This window comes from Candida jiufengensis (genome assembly GCF_024610255.1).
Source record: "Candida jiufengensis strain CBS 10846 chromosome Unknown scaffold3, whole genome shotgun sequence".
Taxonomy (NCBI): domain Eukaryota; kingdom Fungi; phylum Ascomycota; class Pichiomycetes; order Serinales; family Debaryomycetaceae; genus Lodderomyces; species Lodderomyces jiufengensis.
In genome coordinates, this window is record NW_026261560.1 from 458713 (window position 1) to 481727 (window position 23015).

Below are 23015 nucleotides of genomic sequence, written 5' to 3' on the forward strand. Positions count from 1 at the left end.
TCAACTAGATTTTTGAATTATGGCAAAGGCTTCAAACTAATTTTGAAACTGACTGACTTGCAGCCCCTACAAAAGACCAAAATTCATTCAACACCTTTCGAAATCAAAATATTTTGACAAACAAGGCGCAATAGTTTAATCTTTTACCGCTAACGTGCATAAAAAAATGATGTAATCGTAAATAATACAGCCCTTTTCCAATCATTAATTATGCAACTTAAAGAGAGAGAACTTAGACCATTAACTTGAAGTACAAGAAGATCTACATAAGAAGGGGAATTTATCTACAAACATGAAATTAATCCAGATTACTAAATGGCTAGCCTCAAAGATTTTTAGCTTTTAAGAGTCAAACTTATAAAGATGGTGATATTTAAAGAGATCCAAGATTGAAATACAATTCAAAATCAGTCTAATCTTGGTTGTTTTAGTTTACAAAAATATATAAATAAGTTGAAGTATAAGTATGAGTTATAATATTTAATTTTGATGTATTATATTTTGTACTTGAAACAAAATGAGACCTTTTCAAATAAAATATAAATGTCAGAAACCAAGAAGATTTTGTGTCATAAATTTGAAAAAGAAAGCAAAAGTTGGAAAATTTCATGTTCCTAACCAATTTTAATACAATTTACTTAAAACTAACAATCTAATATTAGAAATTAAAAGTTGGCTTTTAAATTTTCAATTAGTTGTAACTATCAACATCAAATTATAGTTTTAAATCTAAAATTTTTGATTTATAAAACTTTTTAATTATTACAATCCTTTTTTCACATTCAACGACTATTCTTTCCCTATAAATTCATCTGTTTAAATAAGTAAAGAATGGTATGTACTACAATAACACTATATTAATACGTGCTTACTTTTAAATTTGGAATCTGAGATTGAAAGATGTTGGGACCACGAGTGGCATTGCTCCAATTAATTTTCTTCATCATAAAAGACATTTAATAATTTTTATGTCAAATTTTGTTGAGTTTGATCTAATAGTTACAGAATCATATCTGAAAGTTGTATAAACAAGGACTCAATCAGGGAATGAATTGCAAAAGATAAACAGATGTAATGATTTCAAGAACACCAAATGAACGATCTTTATCAAAAATCATCACCAATTTTAGGAAAGAGTCCAATCATTAGATTTAAAATCAAATTTTGGTTAAATCTCACAATTTAGAGCAACATTCAACAAAATTAAAACAAGTATACTAACAAACTCCAAATCTAGCCAAATTATTATCAACAAGGACCACCTCAAGGTTATCCACAACAAGGTGGAGGTTATTATCAACAAGGTCCACCACCACCACAAGGTTATTATCAACAACAACAACCAATGTATGTTCAACAACAACCTCGACAACGTGATAGTGGATGTTGTGGTTCTTGTTGTGGATGTTGTACTGCTATACTTTGTTGTTGTTGTGCTGAAGAATGTTTGGATGCTCTTTGTTGAAAAGAGTAATTTATTGATGTATTGGGTTTATGGTGAATTAGATTGGGAAAAATTTAATTATAAGAGTATGAGAATTGGTGGTATTGATTGAAAAATTAAAAAAAAATTTGGTCTATTGAATATCTGTAGAGATTGATGCATTTATATTAGAGATTTCAAAAATAAGTTACAATAACATAATAATAATAATAATATTATTCATATATTCAAACAGTAAAACCATATCTATTACTATTTTCACAAATCAAAATCTCTACTTATTTTGGTGAAGTAAATCCACCATTTGCAAAGATATTTTGACCAGTAATCCAAGTACCTTCAGTAACCAAGAATCTAATAATTGGAACAATATCACTAACTTGAGTTAATCTTTGATGTAAAGCAACAGTTTTAAAATATTCAACTGCTTGTTTTGGTTCTGAATTTAATAAAAAGGAAGTTTCCATTGGTCCAGGACTAACTATATTTGAAGTAATTCCTTTTGGTAATAATTCTTTTGAAGCAGCTTTTGAATAAAATTCTAAAGGTGCTTTTGTTCCTTGATAACCTCCGTATAATTCAGTATATGCTGCTAATAATGAAGTTCCAATTGATATAATTCTACCATTATTATTTAAATTTAAACCTGCATTTTTAATAAAGAAGAATGCAATCTTGTTATTTTTATCATCTAATGAATCAAATTCTTGTTCTGAAATTTCAATAATTGGTTTTTTGATAACTTGTCCAACATTGTTTATAGCAATATCAATACCCTTTGGAAATTTAGATTTAGCTTCACTATACAATTTTTTTAAACTTTCATCATCACTTAAATCACCTTGATATAATTCAATAGTTACTTCGGGATATTTTTTATTTAATTCTTGTTTAAAATCTTCAGCTTGTTTTTGATCTGATCTATAATGTAAAAATAAATTACTTCCTAATCTTGCTAATTCTTTTGCTGTTTCACCACCTAAATTTTTGGTACCACCAGTTATGATTGCAACTTGACCTTTAATTTGATGTTGTGGAGCTAAAAAAGATGATTCTGACATTTTTAATTTCGGTTGAGTATAATTGAGATTTAAAGAACTTATAGTAAGAACTAATAATTAAATTAATATTTTTTGATGCAGTTGAAAGTAATTTGCATTGCTATATATAGTCTTGCTGCAAACTGCTACAATCCCTATTTTTACCAAACAATAAACTGTGTAAAAAAATACCCACTTAATCCTCATTATTTTTTTGACCGAAAAAGCTAATATTAAAAATACCTCATAATAACTACTACATTTGCTTTATTAAAAACAACAGACAAAACTGAAGCCATAACTAAGAAACTTTTGAATAGAAAAGTATAGAATTTCTTAATACATTTCACAAAGGCTTTTAATTTAAACTTAAAATTCTGAAACATCTTGAAATTTTCCACTTCCATACAAACCAGGATTTAATCGGGTTTAATTCTAATTTGACAGATTTTTCTGAATCGTGAAATTTGTTATACAACAAACTCGAGTTTCAGGTAGTTACTGAGACTTTACCGAGATTCAAATCGTATATACGATCTATCTATCAAGTAGAATTTATTACATCTATTCGGATTGAAAGCAATCCCGAGCTTTCTACAAACCACTAGTACAAATGATAAGTCATGAACATTACTAAATACACATTCTAGTCTATCAAAAAGTTAAGCATTAGCAGCAACCCCAACACCAAAACAACAACAACAATAAACAAGCAAACCACCCCACATATCTTTTTCATTAGCATTTACAGTTGGTATTGAACAACAACCAAAACAATTAGTTGATCGACAATCTCCACAACATATCCGGCATTGATTATGTTCTTGTTGTGTTTTTTGCTCATAGTAATCTTGAGGTAGATCTGATTCTTGATCTGATTCTTCTGTTGGTTGAGGTTTTGGTTGGTATTGTGGTTCTTGGTGTTGTGAATATGATGATTGATTGGTTATATTTTTAGTGTTGTCATTATCATTATCTTTTGGTTGTGATTGAGAATAATCTGGTGGTGGCGTTGGTTCAATCTGACCTTTTGTAATTGACATGTTTGATCTCTGGGTATTAATTACTTACTCTTTGATTCAAAAATATTGTATAGCCTTCTGTATAAAGCCGTTCGTATATTTACAATTTTGTGACATTAATAAAAAAGTGGGTAGACCAATTATTATAAATTAAACCATTTTTATTACATTGTTACAATATTACTAGCACTTACTGAAATGTAAATCTATTTATTAATTAATTACTATTTATAAACTCCTTCCCAGATTTAATCTTTACCTTTTGCTGCTCTTTTAGTTGAAGTTGAATTTTTTGGTAATTCTTTAACAAATGGAATGAAATCAGGTTCACCAGGAATATATTTTCTTAAAACTTCAGGTACAACCAATCCATCTTCTTTTTGATAATTTTCTAATATACAACAAATAGCTCTTTGAGTAGCAGATAAAGTTGAATTAAGACAATGAACATATTTTTTTTCAGTTTGATTTTGTTGTTTTACACCACATCTAATTTCTAAATTTCTTGATTGATAATCAGTACAATTTGAACAAGAAACTAATTCTTTAAATTCTTGTTGAAATGGGAACCATGCTTCTAAATCATATTTTTTAGCTGCTGCATTATTTAATTCACCTGAAACTATTCCTACTACTCTATATGGTAAACCCAAAGATTGATAAAATTCTTCAGATGCATTAATCATATTATCAAATTCTTCCCATGATTTTTCTGGTTCTGTTAATACAAATTGTTCGATTTTCTCAAACGCATGAACTCTGAATATACCCCAAGCATCTTTACCATGAGAACCAGCTTCTCTTCTAAAACATGATGAATATCCAGCATATTTAATTGGTAATTGTTCTTGAGGTTTTTCGAACCATTCATTTGCATGATAAGCACTAATAGGTTGTTCTGAAGTTGCAATCAAATATTTTTCGTCTTCTCCGTCTATGACTTTATATAATTCTTCATCGAATTGTGATAATTGTGCAGTTTTAGCCATAACTTCTTTATTCATCATAACTGGTGCTTGTAATGGTACATATCCTTTTTTAGCTAAAAATGAAAGTCCATAATTTATCATTGCTTGATTTAAAAATACACCATAATTTCTTAAAAAATACCCACGATGTCCAACAATTCTAACACCTCTTTCTGGATCATAACCATCTAATCTAAGTAAAACTTCATGATGAGATAATTTAGCTGGTTCATTTGTACCTGCTGCAATTTGTTCAGGTTTTGAGTAACCTTCTGGTAACCAAGTTTTAACTAATTCATTATTTGCTTCATCCATAGAATCAACAACTGATTTATGAACAATATTACCAATTTGATTTACTTTAAATCTTAAATCTTTATCAGCTTGTGCTTCTTTTTCAATTAATTGTTTTTTTTCTTCAGTCAAATCATCTTTTAATTTTAATAAATCAGCTGGATCTTCTTTAGCTTTATACTTGGCTCCAATTTCCTTTTGAGTTTTATTTATTTTTTTATTATGTTCATCTAAATCAAATCTAATTTTAACCCAATCTTTATAGTCTTTTATGATTTCATCTACTAATTCTACTGATGCTCCTCTTTTTTTTTGGGATTCTTTAATTTTGTCTGGTTCTCCTCCCTTTTCAACTATGAATGCATTAATATCTAACATTATGAATATATTTAGTCTGGTGGTTAAACTTTTATCTGGTGACTAAAATTTTTCGTATTTTGAAAATAAATTTTTTCCATAAAAAAATATTTCAAATTTATTTTTATTAAAGAAGTAATGAAGTATACGTGTTGAATCGTAGATTCCAGTCTTACCATAGCAAAATGACGAGAAATCCAACTAAGAGGCGGACCAAAGCATTATAGTATAACTTAAAGTAGCTGTATTAGACTGAGCTGAGTTTCTCATCTTTTTGCAGGGAGATTACTCTCAACTGAAAACAGAGACAACTAGAAAAAAAGTCAGAATTCTAAAAACTCCATCAACTAATGACTGTAGAGTAGCCTATACGTGAGCTGAAATGAAGAGATTGAGCTGCAACATACTCAAGCAGCACACATAAATGAACTTATTAGAGAAAGAAAAGTATTGAAAAGCAATGAAGTTAGAGAACCTTGATAAATTTATGTTGAAAGACTGGGTCCATGTTCAATTCGAGAGATGCTTGATTTCTCTTTCGATTCTTTACTCAACTACTCTAAATTCTTGACCGATTGATGTTTCAATTTATAAATCAGAGAAGAATATAGCTATGTTTCAGATTTCGCACGATTTTGATAACGCGTATCGTGTGAACCAATTTGTGTAGATAAACAAAGCTAATCGGCTGAGCAATTACTCGGAAGAAAAATTAAAGTAAGTTAAATAAAAGTACACGAGTATATTAGACAGCTGATTGATAATTCGCCTCAACTGCGTATTTTAAATAGATAATTGTAGAATTTATAAGTATTTGCAAAACTTATACAAAAACGGAAAAAGCCGCACAGATTTAGGTAGCAAAATTACGAAACTACATGAATTAACATTAGCAATAAACAAGACCTTTTATAGCATCGATTTATTTCAACTTTAAGTATTCATACTAAACCGTGTACCTATTGATCAAGTCGAAAAGCATTAATTCAAAAATGATATGCAATCCCTATTATTAGATAGAAAATTAGGTACAATAACTCCACTACAATTTCGAAACATAATAACAGAAAATTATTATTCTTCATTAATAAATCAAACAGCCAAATACGATGTATTTCCTATAAATTGTCATCACAATTCAAATATAAATAGTTTATCATTGGAAAAAAATGATTACAGGTTTTTATTAAGTGGATGTGGAGATTCTTCAATAAAGTTATGGGATTTAAATAGTCAAGACGTTGTAAGAGAAGAAAATGAAATTGATAAAAGATTAAATCGAACTCATAATCCTGAAAAATTTGATAATTTCGATTATGATAACCCCGTTAGTGTTTATCAAAATGTTGCAACTATTCCAAGACGTGAATTTCATAAATTTGGTATATCTAATTTACAATGGTGGCCATATGATACAGGGATGTTTGTTTCTTCATCATTTGATCATACTGTTAAAATTTGGGATACAAATGAGCTACAACCAGTACATACTTTTAATTTAAACAATAGAGTCTATTCAATTGACGTTTGTGGAGAAAATTCATTAATTGCTACTGCAAGTGATCAGCCATTTATAAGAATATTAGATATGAAATCAACTTCCAGTGCTCATACTTTGAGTGGTCATAAGGGGAAAACATTAAGTGTTAAATGGCATCCTACAAATCCTAATTTATTAGCTTCTGGTGGGTATGATGGTGAGGTTAGAATATGGGATATAAGAAGAAGTAAATCATTATTGTGTAGATTAGATATGTTAAGAACTAATACGTCACAGACTAATACTGGAGGAATTAATGAAAATTTAACTCAAAATTCAATAAAAGCTCATCTGGGACCAGTTAATGGTTTAGTATGGGAAGAATCAGGTACAATATTATATACAGCTGGTAATGATGATAAAGTAAGAGTTTGGGATATGGTATCAACTTCATATCCACCAATAAATAAATTAATAAACTTTGGTCCATTAACAAGAAATAAATATCCTCAAACAATACCAATCTTATTAAATCCAAAGGGTGAAACAAATTTACAATATTTATTGTTTCCATCAGAAAATGGTGAAATATTAATTTATAGAACAATTGATGGTAAATTAGTTAATAGATTATCAAGAAAAGGTACAAAAAATATAGGTAGAACTACATCAATGTGTAATGGTGGACCTTTCACTGCTAAATATTTTGCTGGTACTAATGATGGAGAAATTATTCAATGGAGTCCTTTCTGGGAAAAAATTGATATTGAAGATTTTATAATTAATGATAATGAAAATGGAGAAGAAGATATTGATGAAATCATTTTGAGAAGGCATAAAGCAAAAGAGTTAATGCAGCGGATGGAGATTTAGGTTTATATACAAATACAAATTACAAAATTTTATTAACTATATAATTATTTTAGAATAATTCTTTTGCTTTTAATTGTAGATTATTTTTTTTAACATAATCATGTTAAATATAGTTAATAAAGATAAAACTTTGTACTCCCAAAAGAAAACGCTAAAGCATTATCAAACTTATTTCATAAAGCCTGTAAACATTTCCTATTCTAAAGTTAAACCTTCATTGAATGATCCATCAAAAGTAAACGTTTACTAAGTGTTCCCAACCGCCAACAAGTCAAGCACAAGAGCGACCCAAATTAACCAAATTAATTTACGTGGTGCAGGCCACAACCTTTCGACAGTTTAACCTCTAACTTCACATTAAAATAATTAAACCATCAATCTAATTTAATAAGATTTTGGTACAGGGAGGGCCCTTGACAATTTCCACCTGTTGTTTAATCTTTATCACAATTGATTGAGTTATGGCTTATTTAATGTTGGTTGGAAGTCCATAAATTTCTCCGCCCAAGATTATAAGTGCCTGAGATGCAGCAAAATTGGTCATTTTGCTAAAGATTGTCCCACTCCACATGCCATAGACTTACGTCAGTTTCAGACGAAAGTGGTAAGCTTAGATCTCATGTCTCAAAAATTTCACGCACTTCATTTTTGGTGAGTGTTCAAATATATCGCTCGGATATAAATTCTTCGTATTTTCAAATTTTCAAAAATATCTTTTAAATTTAAATTGTTTGTTATTTTAAAACCCCGGATTGTATTATTCCAAAACCCCAATTTTCTCTATGAGGTTTATCATGTACCAGATTTCAAAAATAATGCAGTAATTTTAAGTATATCACATTTAGTGAAAAAAGACTTCAAATTAAACCCAAATTGTATGTATCATTTTAAAATCCAGATAGTTATTTGTTAAACTCTAGATGTTTTTATCTCTTTGTTTCAAATTTATAATCCTTGAAAAATAAACAGAATTTCGGGGTTTGAGTCAGGTGCTAATTCATTTTTGAACCCTAAAAAGTAAGTGAGCATAAGTACAGCGCACGTGACTATACCGGAAACGCGTCTGAAACAACTACCAAAAGTTAAGTTAAGTTATCGTTATAATAAGTATCAATAGATTAATTGTTCAAGTCTCCAGTAAAATTTACTGTTTTAAATAGTAGAATCTAATCTTGTATTCATTCTCCTAACAAGCTTGATAACTTGAAAAAGATTTAATTGTTCCTAAAAAGGGTTTACTTCAATATACAATTTAGTTTAAAAGGTACAACCAAAAACACATTATATATACTCAAAGAAAAGAATTGGTTATGTAAACGAATAGAACAAGTCATACTTGTTAAAGCAGATTCGACTGCTGATAATCTTTTCTTAGAATTGGCTAAGAAGAACAAAAAAAACAAAGTCACATACAAAAATAATATACTACTAATACATTATGTACCTTCTAATTCTTCCATAGTTGGATCAACTAAAATGGGTATTATCAATATTGAGAATAAATTATACAATTGTGAAATTATAAACATATTATAGATCTAATAAATAAATATATGTTAATTAAAATAAATGCAAGTAGTTAATTATTATAGTAGAAAATAATAATCTCTTTAAGACGTCTATAACATGATTGATTGATAAATATTAATTGTTAATCAGAATAAATAAATACACGATGTAATAAATATTATACTATCTCATTCTGTTGAGCTCAAAATCTGTTCAAGAGAAAAACAAGATATATCTTATTAATCGCTAAAACCGGGAGAATAAGATGAAAGTATTTTCAACGAATGTTGCCCAAAATTAAGAAAATTTCCACATTCTTGCTGAAAACCTTTAACAAAATTTGTTGCAAAATCTGCATAAACTGGATAATTTTTGGTATTATATAAAAAGCAGGTAAAATAGTTATTTCTGAAGGTCTTAATAGATTATTTCATGTCTGTAAATTACAATCAAACTATTATCTAGATTAATATCCTATTTCTCAAATTTTTGTTAGTTGTTAGTGTTTGTTAACAAAAATTGAGTGCGTGAAAACTGGGACAGCGCAAAACCCTTGTTTGGCACCTTTTCTATAATAATAAAGTTTCATAAGTAACAAAAAAAAAATTAAAATTATCAATAATAAACAAAAAAGAAAAAATATAAACAAATAAACACATTTTTATTAATTCATTTAATTTGAAACATATAACATCTTTTTAAAAATCAATTCAAATTACAACCACAACCACAACCACAAATAATACAAAATGGTTAAGTTAACTAAATTACAAATAATTCTAATACCAAAAGAATATGCACCATTACCAATAGAAGATATTAATAGTATTATATCAAAAAAATTTCTTCATTTAACAAATCCAGTTAAATCAATACAAAGTTTACATGAAGAAGTATCAACAAGATACAAAAAATTATATCCAAAAGAACCAGAATTAAAAATTATGAATTTCCAAGATCAAAATTTATGTGATTTAGATGATGAATATACAATTGAAGATGTATTTGAAAATAATGATATAGTAAGAGTTATAGTTGATAATTTTTTTAATGATAATATTGAATTTGATTTTCACCAAAAGAGATCCCATGAAGAAATGCAACGTATTGAACATAATGTAACGCCGACTAAAGAACAACTAAACAGAAGTACATCACCAGTTTCTTTAGCTCCACCACCTTCAATTTCACTGAATAAAATCCCCAAAAAGAAATTAAATGAAACTCCAGGTGCTATGTCAAGAGTTAGAATTACTTCAGGTATGCTTGAAAAACCTCCAAATGATACTGATGACTTCAATAATAATGGGAATACAAATAATTTTGAAAATCGTGATGATATGGATTTAGATGTTGTATCAAATGATGATGGTTCAGATGAATCAGATGATGATAATATTCCAATTTCACAAGTTGTAAGCAATTCCAATTCACAAAGAATTTCAAAATCAGCTATTTTGGATATGTATAAAAGTAGAGCAAATGAAATACCTCCTGCTCATGCTCATGATGAAGTGTTGAAAAATTTAGGAATTGATACAATTGAAGGGAATCCATTATTAGGTGATAATAAAAAAAGAACAGCTGGTTTAGAAGCAGCTTCAAAAATTAGTAATAATAATAATTTTAAAAAACCAAATTCAACACCACAATCTAAATCAGCTACAACTTCAGCAACTTCGTCAACTAAAAAAGCTACTCCAACTCCAAAACAACAAAAACCACTTGCACAAACTCAACCAAATGTAGCACCAGCAGGTTCTAAAATCACTACAACAAGTCCTCCAACCATTACAAAAAAACCACCTACATTAACGGGTAATGAATCAGTACAAGCTTTAAAACCAAAAGAAGAAACAATATATGATGAAGATAAAACAATGAATTTACTTGAAAGTATAAAAGTTAGTTTGAATCATTTTGAAGATCAACTTTTAATATATAAGAAAAAAGACGCAGATGGTTATTTTAAATTACCTAAATATTTTGCTTTAAGTCCATATCATAATTCAAAAGCTTATACTGATCCAATTATAGATTGTCGTTTAAATTTAAGTGATGAAGCAAATTATGAAGGTCCTTTACCATACAAGTTAAAAACAAGATCAACTGCTCATAATCATAAATTATTTACTTCATCAATTCCTTCACTTCTAAAAGATGAACCAATAAATACTCCTCCGAAATTTCAATCACCTCCAGCACCACAAAAACAACAACCACAAAAACAGCAACCACCAAAACAACAACCACCAAAACAACAGCCACAAAAGCAAACCCCAACCACCACCAAATCAACTACTACCACTGCCAAATCTCAACAGCAAGCATCAACTCCAAAACCAAAAACACCAGCCAAATCAAATATTGAAAGCAGTCATCGTCCAATTACTAGATCTGATACAAATAAAAATACACCAAAACCTCCAACTTTACGTACATCATCACGTCCAACATCACGTCCGACTCAACCAACTCGTCAACAACCAAAGCCAAAACGCGCATCTCCACCAGCTCGTCAACAACCAAAACCAAAACGCCTTATTGATACTTATAGTGATACAGAAGTAATTGAAATTTCATCATCACCAGAAACTGACTCAGAAGAAGAAGAAGAAGTTGAAATAAGACAACCTAAAAGAAGATCAAGTGGTTCAAAAGCAGCAAATAACAAACCAAATGGTGTATCTTCAAGAAAAAATTCAACAACTCCTAAAAATGTTGCAGCTAAAGATAATAAAATAACAACAAGAAGTCAATTTAAAATAACAACTCCAAAAAATTTCACCAAAAATAATGGTAACTCAAGATCTCCTACAAGTCCAAAAGATTCAATGAAATCAAAGTTTCAAGAAATTGCAGCATTATTTATTGGTTCACAAGATCTGTCACCACAAGGAAAAAAAAACAAAGATTATGATGGAGATGATGAAAATGAAAATGATGAACCATCACAACAACCACAACAACAACAAACTAATTTTGCTTCGATGTTTAGTAATCCTAAAAAGACAACTTTTGATGTCGTTAACCTGATGTTTGGTGGTGTAGATAAAACCAATGAAAATAATGAAAATTTGGAATCTCCATTTGGTACATCAACTGATCCTGCTCTGTTGAGTAAAAATAATGGAAGTACAGCTGCTTTTGGTGTTGGTAACTCATTCGGTAAACCCGAAACAACAACTACTACATCGACAACAGATCAAAATGGGAGATCTTATAATTCACCACCTCCAACCACCATATCAAATGAAGTATTATTGGAAAGTCCAGTCCCATCAAGTGGTCATGGTAGTTTACAATTATATGCAAATAAAGATGGTGAAGCTCCATTATCTTCTTCTGGTTCAAGTGATGTAGAATCAGTGATTGAAGGAGATGATGATGAAGATGATGGACAAGAAGAAGACTCGGCAACAAATAATCAAAAGAAAAGATTAGTTGCTTCTATTCCACAAAAGAGAAATTCACCAGCTCCCATAAATTTACAAACTAGTAATTTACTTCCAACAAATTCCCCATTTGCAAATTTTGAAAATTCATCAAGTTTATCAAATAATGTAACTACTGCAACAACTATAGAAACATCAGCTTCATCAACTGCAAAAGAAAAAGAAGATCAACCAATAGTTACACCATTGAGAAAACCACTTTTACCTTCATTATTAGAATTGGGGAGTAGAGGAGTTCCAGAAGTTAAAGAAATTGAAGAAACTACAACTACAACTACAACTACAAAAAAGGGTTTAATCAACCAGGATGAATCATTAAGTTCTGAAGAAGAAAGTTCAAGTGGGTCTAGTTCAAGTGATGAAGATGAAGATGATGGAAATAAAAGATTATTTTTATAATTAGTATATTATAGATCCAAAATAGAATCTTTTTCACACGTTTTGAAGATTCAAAATTTTATATTTCTATCTTGTGTATTATTGTTTAAATAAATGTCAAACTATAATTATAAAAAATGTTTTTAAAAAAATCAATTTTAAATGAACTAAAATAAATAATGAAAAATGAAACCAAAAAGAATTGAAAAAAACCTCATTTCCTAAATTAAACAACTTCTTTTTTACAATAAATATTCCTTCCCAAAATATTCATAGTCCAATTCTGATAAGTAACTTGAGGTGGTAAAGTCTCAGTAATAACGGATAACAACCTTTTATAAATTTCTCTTATAAATTTTTTTGCCGTCGCAGGTTGTTCAATTAATAAAGCAGCCATATAACTTTCAAAAAAATCACCTAAAAATTCTTCTTCATAAATTCTTACCTCATTTAAATCTTTTTCAGGTAATAATTTCCCCAATGTTGTATAAGGAATCCATTCATCTGATATTCTTGTATTAATTATTGGATCATCTAATGCCTGATATAAATTATAACATTTTGTTAATTTTGACATTAATGTATTTGTAGCCAAAATGGTTTTAATTAAATTATACGTTGTTGAATTAACATTTAAATTTAATGTTGAAGTTGTTGTGGTTGTACATAAATCATAAATTAATTTTGAAGTTTCTTGAGCTAAAAAAAAATCACCTAATCCATCAAGAAATGAAATTTCTTTACGTATAATTCCATATTCATTAGGTAATAAATCATAATTTTGAGATTTCATGACTTTTGCAAATTGATGTCTTGGATCTAACAAAACTCTATAAAACTCTTTATGCATTAATGCTTTAACTAATAATTCTCTATTATGAATTTTAGGTAATGGTGGTAAATATATTCTTTTATTGTTTGCTTCAGTAAATGATACAAACCTTGTAATTGATGATCCATACAATAATTCTTCTTGTACTCCAACATTATCAATATAATTTTTAAAAGTTTTCAAAGTAAAGATATCTCTTTCATCTCTTATTATCCTAACTTCATCCGGTGATAATCTATTTTTTCTTGCATTTAAATACATTTTAATTATATCATCCAAACATTCATGAACTTCTTCTTCATTATAATTTTGTAACATATACCCAAATATAATATAAAGCCAATTTTTCAATCCAAATTGATGATCACATAAGCACCATATTTTTTCCCTTTTTTGTAATATGGAGTTGTTAGAAGTTAAAAAATTTTTCAATTCTAAATGGATACCTGATTTTTCATCATTCAACTCCCTTTTTAAAAAAGTTGATAAATCAAATACAATTTCTTTAATTAATGATCCTCCCCCAACAGTAAATAATTGTTTAAATCTACGATACGAAGATAATCTTATAAAATCTCCTCCTAAACTATGAAAATGATATTTAATTTGTTTATCTGATTGTAATAATGCATTTAGTTGAGAGGGTATTAACATTGATGATCTTGATGATGGTGTTTGAGTTGATTTGTGGAAATAACATTTTTGATGATTTGTTGTAGTCGAGTTGTTTGAATCTAAAGTTGAGGACCTAGTCCTCGCTGACCTTGTTCTACCATTTGTACTCATTTTAGTTGGTCGGAGTCTAGTGGTGAACATATACTATTACAAAGTTGGATATAATTCAAACTATATTTAGTTTGTTATGTTTAAATGATTGTGCTTGATTCTATAAATGATAATATTAAAATCAATTCTTTCTGATAAGATAAGAGAATTTAACCTTTATATTTATATATTTTAAGTGAAGTTGTTTATTGTTTTGATAAATGATCTAATTAGAACAAGTTCTCAAAAAATGTATGACGTGAGTAATAAGAGTAAATAGAACATTATTATTTGTTGTTTTGTTTAATATTATTTTTGTGATTTACCCCGTGCTCTTTTATTTGATATAAACTAAAACACGATTTATTTTATATTTTAAAATTGCGCAATAGATAAATGATTTTGAAGAAGACCATTGAGACCGGATGAGTCGTCTTTACAATAGAGAATTGCTACAAAATCATCTTCAGCAATTACTTTTTTCACTTATTAATCTAATTAGTTGACTCTTCAAAAGTAATGATAATATTGTTGTTTTTGAGTTTATTTATCAACCTTATCTTATCTTATCTATGAATAAAAAATTCTCTAGTACTAAACTTTGTGTAATTAACTAAGGAAAAAAAACATATGACAGAATTTTTAATAAAAAAGCCGCTTAATTACAAACAAATAATATGACACATTTGAATTATTCTTTTAACAGTTAGTCATAAATTTCGTTTTGATCAATCAGAACTTTCAGTGACTCTGGCAAAGTGAAAAATTTGAGCTGAAACATTATTAATCTTTATAAGTTTAGCTTGAAGCTAGTTTTCTCCACCATGAAACAGTTCATCGACTTTATCTCCGCGAAATTACTTGTACCGGAAAAACCTCTCATACAAATTACATTTACTTTCTCAGTTTGAATCAAACTAAGAACTTTTCACAAAATCTCTTTACTTTTTAAAAAATTTCCAAAATTTTGAATTTTGCAATCCAACGCTCTTACAAAAATTTTTTACAACGGAGAAAAAGTTTTTGCGACCGAATGTAAGATTTTAGACGAGATATATATTATTCGTCTCTTGAAACAAATTTCAAATTGGCTAACAGAGCCTAACTACTCGTCAAATTTCCAAAGTTTTATATTTAAGGAACTGAAAATTGCAAGATTTAATAATTATATTTGGTCAAAGAAAGCCATTTATTCAATTTTAATTATTTTCAGAAATTTTTGGCAACCAAATAAAATGCCAACCACAAAAATAATAGATACAAATCAAGGTGAAGAAAACGATAAAGAAAACGATAAGGAAAATGATACACCATCAACAACTTCATCACCAAGCAATTACATAATCGAGTTTGCAAAATCTCCAGAACTAGGTAAATTTAAAATCATAAGTCATAAAACATTATCAAATCCATTAAATTATAAAGAAAATATAACTTATTCAAGTATTAATCAATTAAATGATAATAAATTTTTGGCATTGAGTAATCAACAACAACCAATTCAACAAAAAATCAAAATGTCTAAAATCGTTCATGATATTAATTATAAGAATCAAGCTATTAGACAATATTTTGAATTTAAAAATAACAAATGATTGAATGAGTGAATTGATGCTATAAAGTTTTCAGTTTATATTTAAACAATTTTTGATATTGCTAGTTACAATTTATATTCATACTTTATCTCAAAATCTTCAAATAAATGAAGGCCACTGTTCAATCTCTAATATAATGATTTTCTAAAAAAAAGTTAAATATCTGAAATTACCTGAATTAATTCTCGAGAAATTTTTAATTATATATTATTATAGTTCGTAGAGATAAAAATTGACACTAACCACAACAGAAAACAAACCCAAGTAAGCCTGCGTGGCGAAATGGTTATCGCTTTTGACTTCTAATCAAAGGATTCCGGGTTCGAATCCCGGCGTGGGTTCTAATTAGTTGGTAAAACTTTAGCAGCTTTAGCTCACCTGGGAGAGCGTCAGACTGAAGATCTGGAGGTACTGTGTTCGAGCCACAGAAGCTGCATTATCATACATTTCAATGAAGTTTTTTTTACCTTTTGCTTTATTAATTTACACTTAATTTTTTCATATTAATATTTCATCTATTTCGTTATATTAAAACATTATATATTATCTATCTATCAATTTAATTAATTAATTTTTAAATTCATTTAAAACCTCAATATAATATTCATTCAATTCAATTTTGAAAAATTGAATAAGATTTACAAATTCAACATTTAAAAAATTTTTCAAATTTTTTTCAAATGCAAAAGTTAAACCAAAATTAAAATTAATTAAATAACAAAAACCAATTTCACACCTAAGTAAATCTTTTAAATTTAATCCAACAACGTTTTTAAATTGTTTTTGTTTTTGATATATATCATCTAAATTTTTTGTTGTTGTTCTTAAACTTGCTATAACTAATCTGAAACAATTATTTAATGTTAATTTTACGAGATTTTGTATAATTGTTAATTTAAAAATTAAATATAATGAATGTACATAAGAAACTTTTGATATTGATGATGAATATTGATTTATTCTTAATAAGAAATTTTGGATTGATAAATTTGGTAATTTTATTAAATTGAAAATTTTAACTAGGTGATTATAATTATTTGTTGATTTTGAATTTGTTGAATGAATTATTTCTTTTTTTAATTTAATTATTTCACTTTTAGTATTTTCTTGTTCTAAAATTTCTGGTGTTTGTATAATTGTAGTTTTAATTAGTGTTTCAATTGGTATATAATCTGGTTTTAATTTCATATCTTCATTAAAGTCATAAGTCTTATTATATTTTATATCATCAATATCATCATCTGCAAAAATTGATATATTTTCTTTGTTGTTTATTAGTATCTCTCCAAAATTATTATCAAATTGTCTTATTTCAGTTAATGATTCATTACAATCATCGAAATCATCTCTTTGTAAAGTTTTTAGTAATTCTTCATTATTTAATCTTGAAGTGTTTTCTTTATTGGTAATATTTAAATCACTTGATGATGAAGTTGCAGATGTTGTATCTGATGATGAAGATGTTCCTGTTATGGTATTTGTTGATAATGAAGTAATTGAAGTGTTAGAGTTGTTAAAAATCTCATTATTTAGACTATCATTTTTTAATTTAATATCATCATCATTGCCCGGGATTTGCTCTTCTTCTTCTTCTTCATCTATTGATAAATCATTTAACCCCAAGTTCTTTAATTGTTGACTTCTAAATTTTTCAAATAATTCAGGATATTGTTGTAATTTTATTATAAATTTTAAAGATACTGAATAAATGAATATAATATGTAAAATATGTAAATTCTTTATCGTTTTTAACCCATTTTGTAAATCAAATATTAAATCATCTAAATTTATTTCTTGTAATGTTGTTGGATCGTCTACAAATGTTTCTTGTGGAGGTTTTAGATTCGGTATTTCTTTGATATCTTTCACAAAAGTTGTCATGATTTTATGCTGTTTCTATTTTTATAGATTTGATATTATTATTTTTATGATTTAAGTTGGGGTAAATATTATTTTTTTTCTATAGTACCGTATGAATGTGTATAATAATGAATAAATGTAAATGATATAGTACAAAGTGTATAGTGAGTATGTTGTATATAATTCATATATGAATAATCAATAAATGTATCACTATGTAGAAGATTTGATTAAAAAGATTTGATCTACTTGATTACTCTTTTTATTATTATTATATTTATTTATGTACAAAGCAACTTTTACTTCGTATAAATTTATTCTTATTTTTTTTTTCATCATTTATTTTTTATGTGTGTTTTCTCTCTCTCTTCTAATAATTTTTCAGTTTGTCTTACATTCGGTTGTTATTTCCTTTTATTGATATTAAAATATTATTTTAGTAAATCATTTGTAATAAAACTGAGTCTATATGAATATGAGCCTTTATGAATAAAACACATATCAGTAAATTGTGAAATATGATGTCCAAGTCAATTTATGAAGATTTGTATTGGCTTATAACCCTTGTATTATTATATACGATGAATTAAAAAAAAGAAAAACAAATTTGGTCTACACTATCACTACAAACTGTTTTTGCAACCAAGAAATTTTAAGTTTAATTATCATGCAAAATTTGTCAAAAATAACATGTTAAAATAGTTATAGAAAATACTTATCCAAAATTTTAATTGAACAAATAAGATATGAAAGTTCAGCGGAACCTTACTTAGAGAACAAGTTCAAAAATTAAATAATAAAAAAAAATAGTTTCTATATTGTTGATATAATCCTCAAACTCACTTTCCCTTGACTAGAAATAACCTTATTTGACTTTTATACTATTTGACTTTGTTCAAATCCCCATACAATGAATAAGTCAAAGGTGCAGAGTTTTTAGACATTCAATTTGAAACAGCCTCCCATAATCAATAAAACAGCAAGATAATATTGTATTAGTTTAGAAAAGTTCCACAAACTAACACGCTCAGGCATCTTAAAAGAGACCAATTATAATTCAACCGTTGAACATTTGTTTTACATAATCTCATGGTTGTTCGTGCTCAAATACATCTTTGTATACATCATATTTCGTTACTTAAATTCAATTTTAATAGCACGCGAGGCCAAAAATTTGTTTGTTTATTTATTTATGTTATACAACTTGACGCGTTAAACTTAGCGCGTTCGACCAAAAAGTTAAGTCGATTGTCGTGTCTCATAAATGAAACAAATCAATTATTGCATATGATTTTGTGTTAAAATTGTACTTTTCAAAAATTTATTCTTTAAATATTTTCGAGAAAATAGCAAATATATTTATATTCTCATATACTCTTACTTAAAACATTTTCTTGATCCGAAACTTACCACATGTCTCAAACAATACAAATGTTTCTCGAATTATTAGTATTTAGAAGCAAGTAATGTTAATTTTTCTTCTCTCAATTTGTGCATCTATATCATGAAATTTTTGTTGAACTTAACACAAAGAATATTGAAAGATTTAAAGAAATGTAGAGAATATTAAGGATATGAGCTTAGATTTGGAGATAATGGGTTTTAACTTGATTGGAGTTAGAGTTATATGAAATTTATTACATTCGAAGTTGAGTTAATTCAAATCGTATCCTTTTATAAAATAATTTTTTTTTTTCTCTTTTGTAATGATTCGGAAATTAATTAATTAATTAATTAATTAATTGATCTATATTATTAAATGTAATTGATCAATAATTTTCAATAAAGATTAAATTAAATTAACTAAGAAATGAAAGATCTATTTAATATCTAAAGATTTAATCAAAATTTAAAGAGTTGTTAAGATTCCAAATAGTAATTCAATGGAAATAATAATAATTTAAATTTAGAAACATTAAATAATAAATAATAAATAATATCGGTTTTTAATTTTATTATACATGTATATAGATTAGATTTGTACTCTTAATAATATAATAATAACTCTTATTACATAAGTTAATACAAATACAAATATTTTAATAGTCTTTAGATTTTGTTCTTCATGAATTTTATTAATCAATTTGTTGTTGATTTTACTATATTTCATTTTAATATTATATACTAGTATATACTACTTGAAGATCATCATCTTATATCCAAAAGGTTTAATCAAATTATTGTGAACATAATACTGTCAAATTTAAGTTACAAGTTTCATTTAATATAATAATTTATTATTATTTATTATTATTAATACTAAAACATTTAAAGGGTTGTTTTAAAATTTTTCTTATTTATTACTTTTTTTTTTTTCTCAGCCATTAAGATTTTAAAGATAGTTTTTACAACCAAATTATTATTATTTTAACTCAAGTACATCCTATACCTATTCCAAGAACCTTGGAGTATAATCACAAACTCACAAACTCACAAATCATCATCATCATTCGCTAAGAAATTATTACTAGTAACTTTCCTATTTCCAAGATATCACAAATAATTATCAAATCAGTTCATAGCTAAGAAAATAAGAACAACCAATCTAGATCAATATCCATCACCAAGATTTCAAATACAATATTTAAATAAAAATAATTCACAAGAATGCTATCTAGTAATCAATTTATTTATTATTTTTCACTTCTAATATTATTATTTACAACAAATATTGAAGGAAGAAGAAGTTTATCAGCAACTTCATTAGTAACATGTATGCAAAATTCTCAAATTACTCCACAATATTTCAATGTTACTTTTAATCCAGATGATAGATCATTAAGATATGCATTAGATTTAACTACAGATATAAGTGCAAGAGTAACAGCTCATGTTCAAGTTTATGCTTATGGATTTTTAATTATTGAAAAAGATGTTGATATGTGTACTATAGGTTGGAAACAATTTTGTCCTATTTATCCTGGTACTTTACAAATTAATAGTGTTACATATATTAGTCCTACTTATACAAGAATGATTCCTGGTATAGCTTATCAAGTTCCTGATATTGATGCAGTTGTTAAAATTATTGTTAGAGATCAAAGTACTGGTGAACAATTATCTTGTATTCAATCTGGATTTTCAAATGGTAAAACTATAAATCAAACTGGTGTTAAATGGGCAACAGCAGTTATTGCAGGTTTAGGTTTATTAATAGCTGCTATATTATCAACTTTTGGTAATTCAAATGCTGCTTCTCATATTTCTGCAAATTCAGTTAGTTTATTCTTATATTTTCAAAGTGTTGTAGTTGTTTCAATGCAAGCAGTTGAAAGAATGCCACCAATTGCAAGTGCATGGGCTGAAAATTTAGCTTGGTCAATGGGATTAATTCGTATTACTTTTATGCAAAAAATATTTAGATGGTATGTTCAATCAACTGGAGGTACTCCAACTACTTATTTTATATCTGAAGTTAAACAAATTTTGGTACAAAAAAGGAAAAGATCTCAAGAATATCTTTATGGAGAAATTGGTGAAAATGTAGTTGATTATGTTTATGGTTTAGGTAAAAGAGCTTTAGATTATTCATTAGAATCAAATAAAAATTTAATTGTTTTAAGAGGTATTAAAAGAATTGGATATAATACTCATATTGAACCAACATCAATTGTACCAACTGGGTATACATGGTTTGTTTTGATGGGTTATTTATTAGTTGTCTTGTTGGTTTTGATTAAATCATGTATTGTTTTATTAACAAGAGCTAAAAAGATTAACACAAATAATTTTACTATATTTAGAGGTAGTTTCAACAATATTGTTAAAGGTTCAATATTAAGATATATTTATATTGGATCAACACAATTAATATTATTTTCATTATGGGAATTTACAAGAGTTGATTCAGCAGCAGTTGTTGTATTAGCTTGTTTATTTATAATATTAATATTTGGAATGATTGGTTGGTCATTATTAAAAGTATTAAGAATAGGTCATCATTCCAAAAAGAAGTTCAATAATCCAGCTGCTTTATTATATGGTGATAATAAAGTTTTGGAAAAATACGGTTTTTGCTATACTATGTTCCATGCAGATAAATATTGGTTTGGTATAGTTTTAATTGGTTATAATGTTTGGAAATCAGTATTTATTGCATTTTGTCAAGGATCAGGAGCTGGTAAAGTTTCAGTATTTCCTGTTTTTATTGCTGATTTGGCTTATACAATTTTCTTAATTTGGAAATCACCGTATTTAAATAAACCAACAAACATACTTAACTATATGGTTGCAATTGTCACAACTATAAATTCATTTTTGTTTTTATTTTTTTCAGATTTATTCAATCAAGCAGCTCCAGTTAGTTCAATAATGGGTTGGATATTTTTTGTGCTTAATGCTGCTTTTTCATTAATTTTATTAATTTTAATTATTGTTTTGATTGTGTTTTCCATACTTTCTAAAAATCCAGATGCAAGATTTGCACCAGCAAAAGATGATCGTTTTTCATTCCAAAGAAAATCATCCATTAAGAATAAAAGAAAATCAGCAATGTATGCTGGTGGAAACGGAGCTGCAGGAGGTGCTGGAGCAGGAGAATTAGCAGCTTTAGGAATAGCGGCACAAGATCATTCACAAGATTGGGAATCACAAATGTATAAATTAAATAATTATTCAAAAGATGGTGATGAATTCAATGATACTTCAAATTCTGGATCTACACCTGATCATATAACTCCTAATCCAAATTATTATCAAGATGATAATATTTTAGAAAATAATTCATCAGTTTATTCTGGTGAAGAAAATACTCAAAAATCACCAGCTAAGAATCAATCATTAGGTGCAAAATTAAAAGATTCAATAGTACGTAAATTATCAACTAAAAAATCCACCAAATCGCCAACTAAATCAAAAGATCCTAAAAATGTATCAAGAGTAAGTGATACTTTAGTCAATGATACATATTACGATGATTATGATGATGTAGATTCAGATGAAAAAAAAGAATTAGCACCTCAACAACCACAACAACATCCAATAATTACAAAAGTTTCAAATCCTTACTTAAATAATAATTCTCAATATCAACAACAACAACAACAACCCGGTCATAATAGAAATGAATCAACTTTATCACAAATTAATAACCAGAATCCAACAAATACAAAAGATATTCTTTAAATCATATCGTTATATATAC

The 23015-nt window shown here is 27.3% G+C and overlaps 10 protein-coding genes across 10 annotated transcripts; 5 read left to right on the forward strand and 5 right to left on the reverse strand. All coding sequences in view use genetic code 12, as the record gives it.

Annotated features, from left to right (window-relative positions):
* Positions 1-831: 831 nt before the first annotated feature.
* On the forward strand, positions 832-1465 carry KGF54_002650 (uncharacterized protein; the record flags this gene model as incomplete). The annotated part of the gene is made up of 2 exons (XM_051763153.1): positions 832-834; positions 1238-1465. 2 exons carry the CDS (start codon positions 832-834, stop codon positions 1463-1465), a joined length of 231 nt encoding a protein of 76 aa, XP_051620021.1.
* Positions 1466-1722: 257 nt separating this feature from the next.
* ADH4 (Adh4p) lies at positions 1723-2505 on the reverse strand (the record flags this gene model as incomplete). Its single annotated transcript, XM_051763154.1, has 1 exon — positions 1723-2505. One exon carries the CDS (start codon positions 2503-2505, stop codon positions 1723-1725), a length of 783 nt encoding a protein of 260 aa, XP_051620022.1.
* A 641-nt stretch (positions 2506-3146) lies between these two features.
* On the reverse strand, positions 3147-3527 carry KGF54_002652 (uncharacterized protein; the record flags this gene model as incomplete). Its single annotated transcript, XM_051763155.1, has 1 exon — positions 3147-3527. One exon carries the CDS (start codon positions 3525-3527, stop codon positions 3147-3149), a length of 381 nt encoding a protein of 126 aa, XP_051620023.1.
* Positions 3528-3754: 227 nt separating this feature from the next.
* SES1 (serine--tRNA ligase) lies at positions 3755-5146 on the reverse strand (the record flags this gene model as incomplete). The annotated part of the gene is made up of 1 exon (XM_051763156.1): positions 3755-5146. One exon carries the CDS (start codon positions 5144-5146, stop codon positions 3755-3757), a length of 1392 nt encoding a protein of 463 aa, XP_051620024.1.
* A 976-nt stretch (positions 5147-6122) lies between these two features.
* On the forward strand, positions 6123-7478 carry KGF54_002654 (uncharacterized protein; the record flags this gene model as incomplete). The annotated part of the gene is made up of 1 exon (XM_051763157.1): positions 6123-7478. The coding sequence occupies one exon, from the start codon at positions 6123-6125 to the stop codon at positions 7476-7478; it is 1356 nt and encodes a 451-aa protein (XP_051620025.1).
* A 2258-nt stretch (positions 7479-9736) lies between these two features.
* KGF54_002655 (uncharacterized protein) lies at positions 9737-12841 on the forward strand (the record flags this gene model as incomplete). The annotated part of the gene is made up of 1 exon (XM_051763158.1): positions 9737-12841. The coding sequence occupies one exon, from the start codon at positions 9737-9739 to the stop codon at positions 12839-12841; it is 3105 nt and encodes a 1034-aa protein (XP_051620026.1).
* Positions 12842-13046: 205 nt separating this feature from the next.
* KGF54_002656 (uncharacterized protein) lies at positions 13047-14468 on the reverse strand (the record flags this gene model as incomplete). Its single annotated transcript, XM_051763159.1, has 1 exon — positions 13047-14468. One exon carries the CDS (start codon positions 14466-14468, stop codon positions 13047-13049), a length of 1422 nt encoding a protein of 473 aa, XP_051620027.1.
* A 1184-nt stretch (positions 14469-15652) lies between these two features.
* On the forward strand, positions 15653-16012 carry KGF54_002657 (uncharacterized protein; the record flags this gene model as incomplete). Its single annotated transcript, XM_051763160.1, has 1 exon — positions 15653-16012. One exon carries the CDS (start codon positions 15653-15655, stop codon positions 16010-16012), a length of 360 nt encoding a protein of 119 aa, XP_051620028.1.
* Positions 16013-16579: 567 nt separating this feature from the next.
* On the reverse strand, positions 16580-17893 carry KGF54_002658 (uncharacterized protein; the record flags this gene model as incomplete). The annotated part of the gene is made up of 1 exon (XM_051763161.1): positions 16580-17893. One exon carries the CDS (start codon positions 17891-17893, stop codon positions 16580-16582), a length of 1314 nt encoding a protein of 437 aa, XP_051620029.1.
* A 2694-nt stretch (positions 17894-20587) lies between these two features.
* On the forward strand, positions 20588-22996 carry FLC1 (putative flavin adenine dinucleotide transporter; the record flags this gene model as incomplete). The annotated part of the gene is made up of 1 exon (XM_051763162.1): positions 20588-22996. The coding sequence occupies one exon, from the start codon at positions 20588-20590 to the stop codon at positions 22994-22996; it is 2409 nt and encodes an 802-aa protein (XP_051620030.1).
* Between the last annotated feature and the right edge of the window lie 19 nt (positions 22997-23015).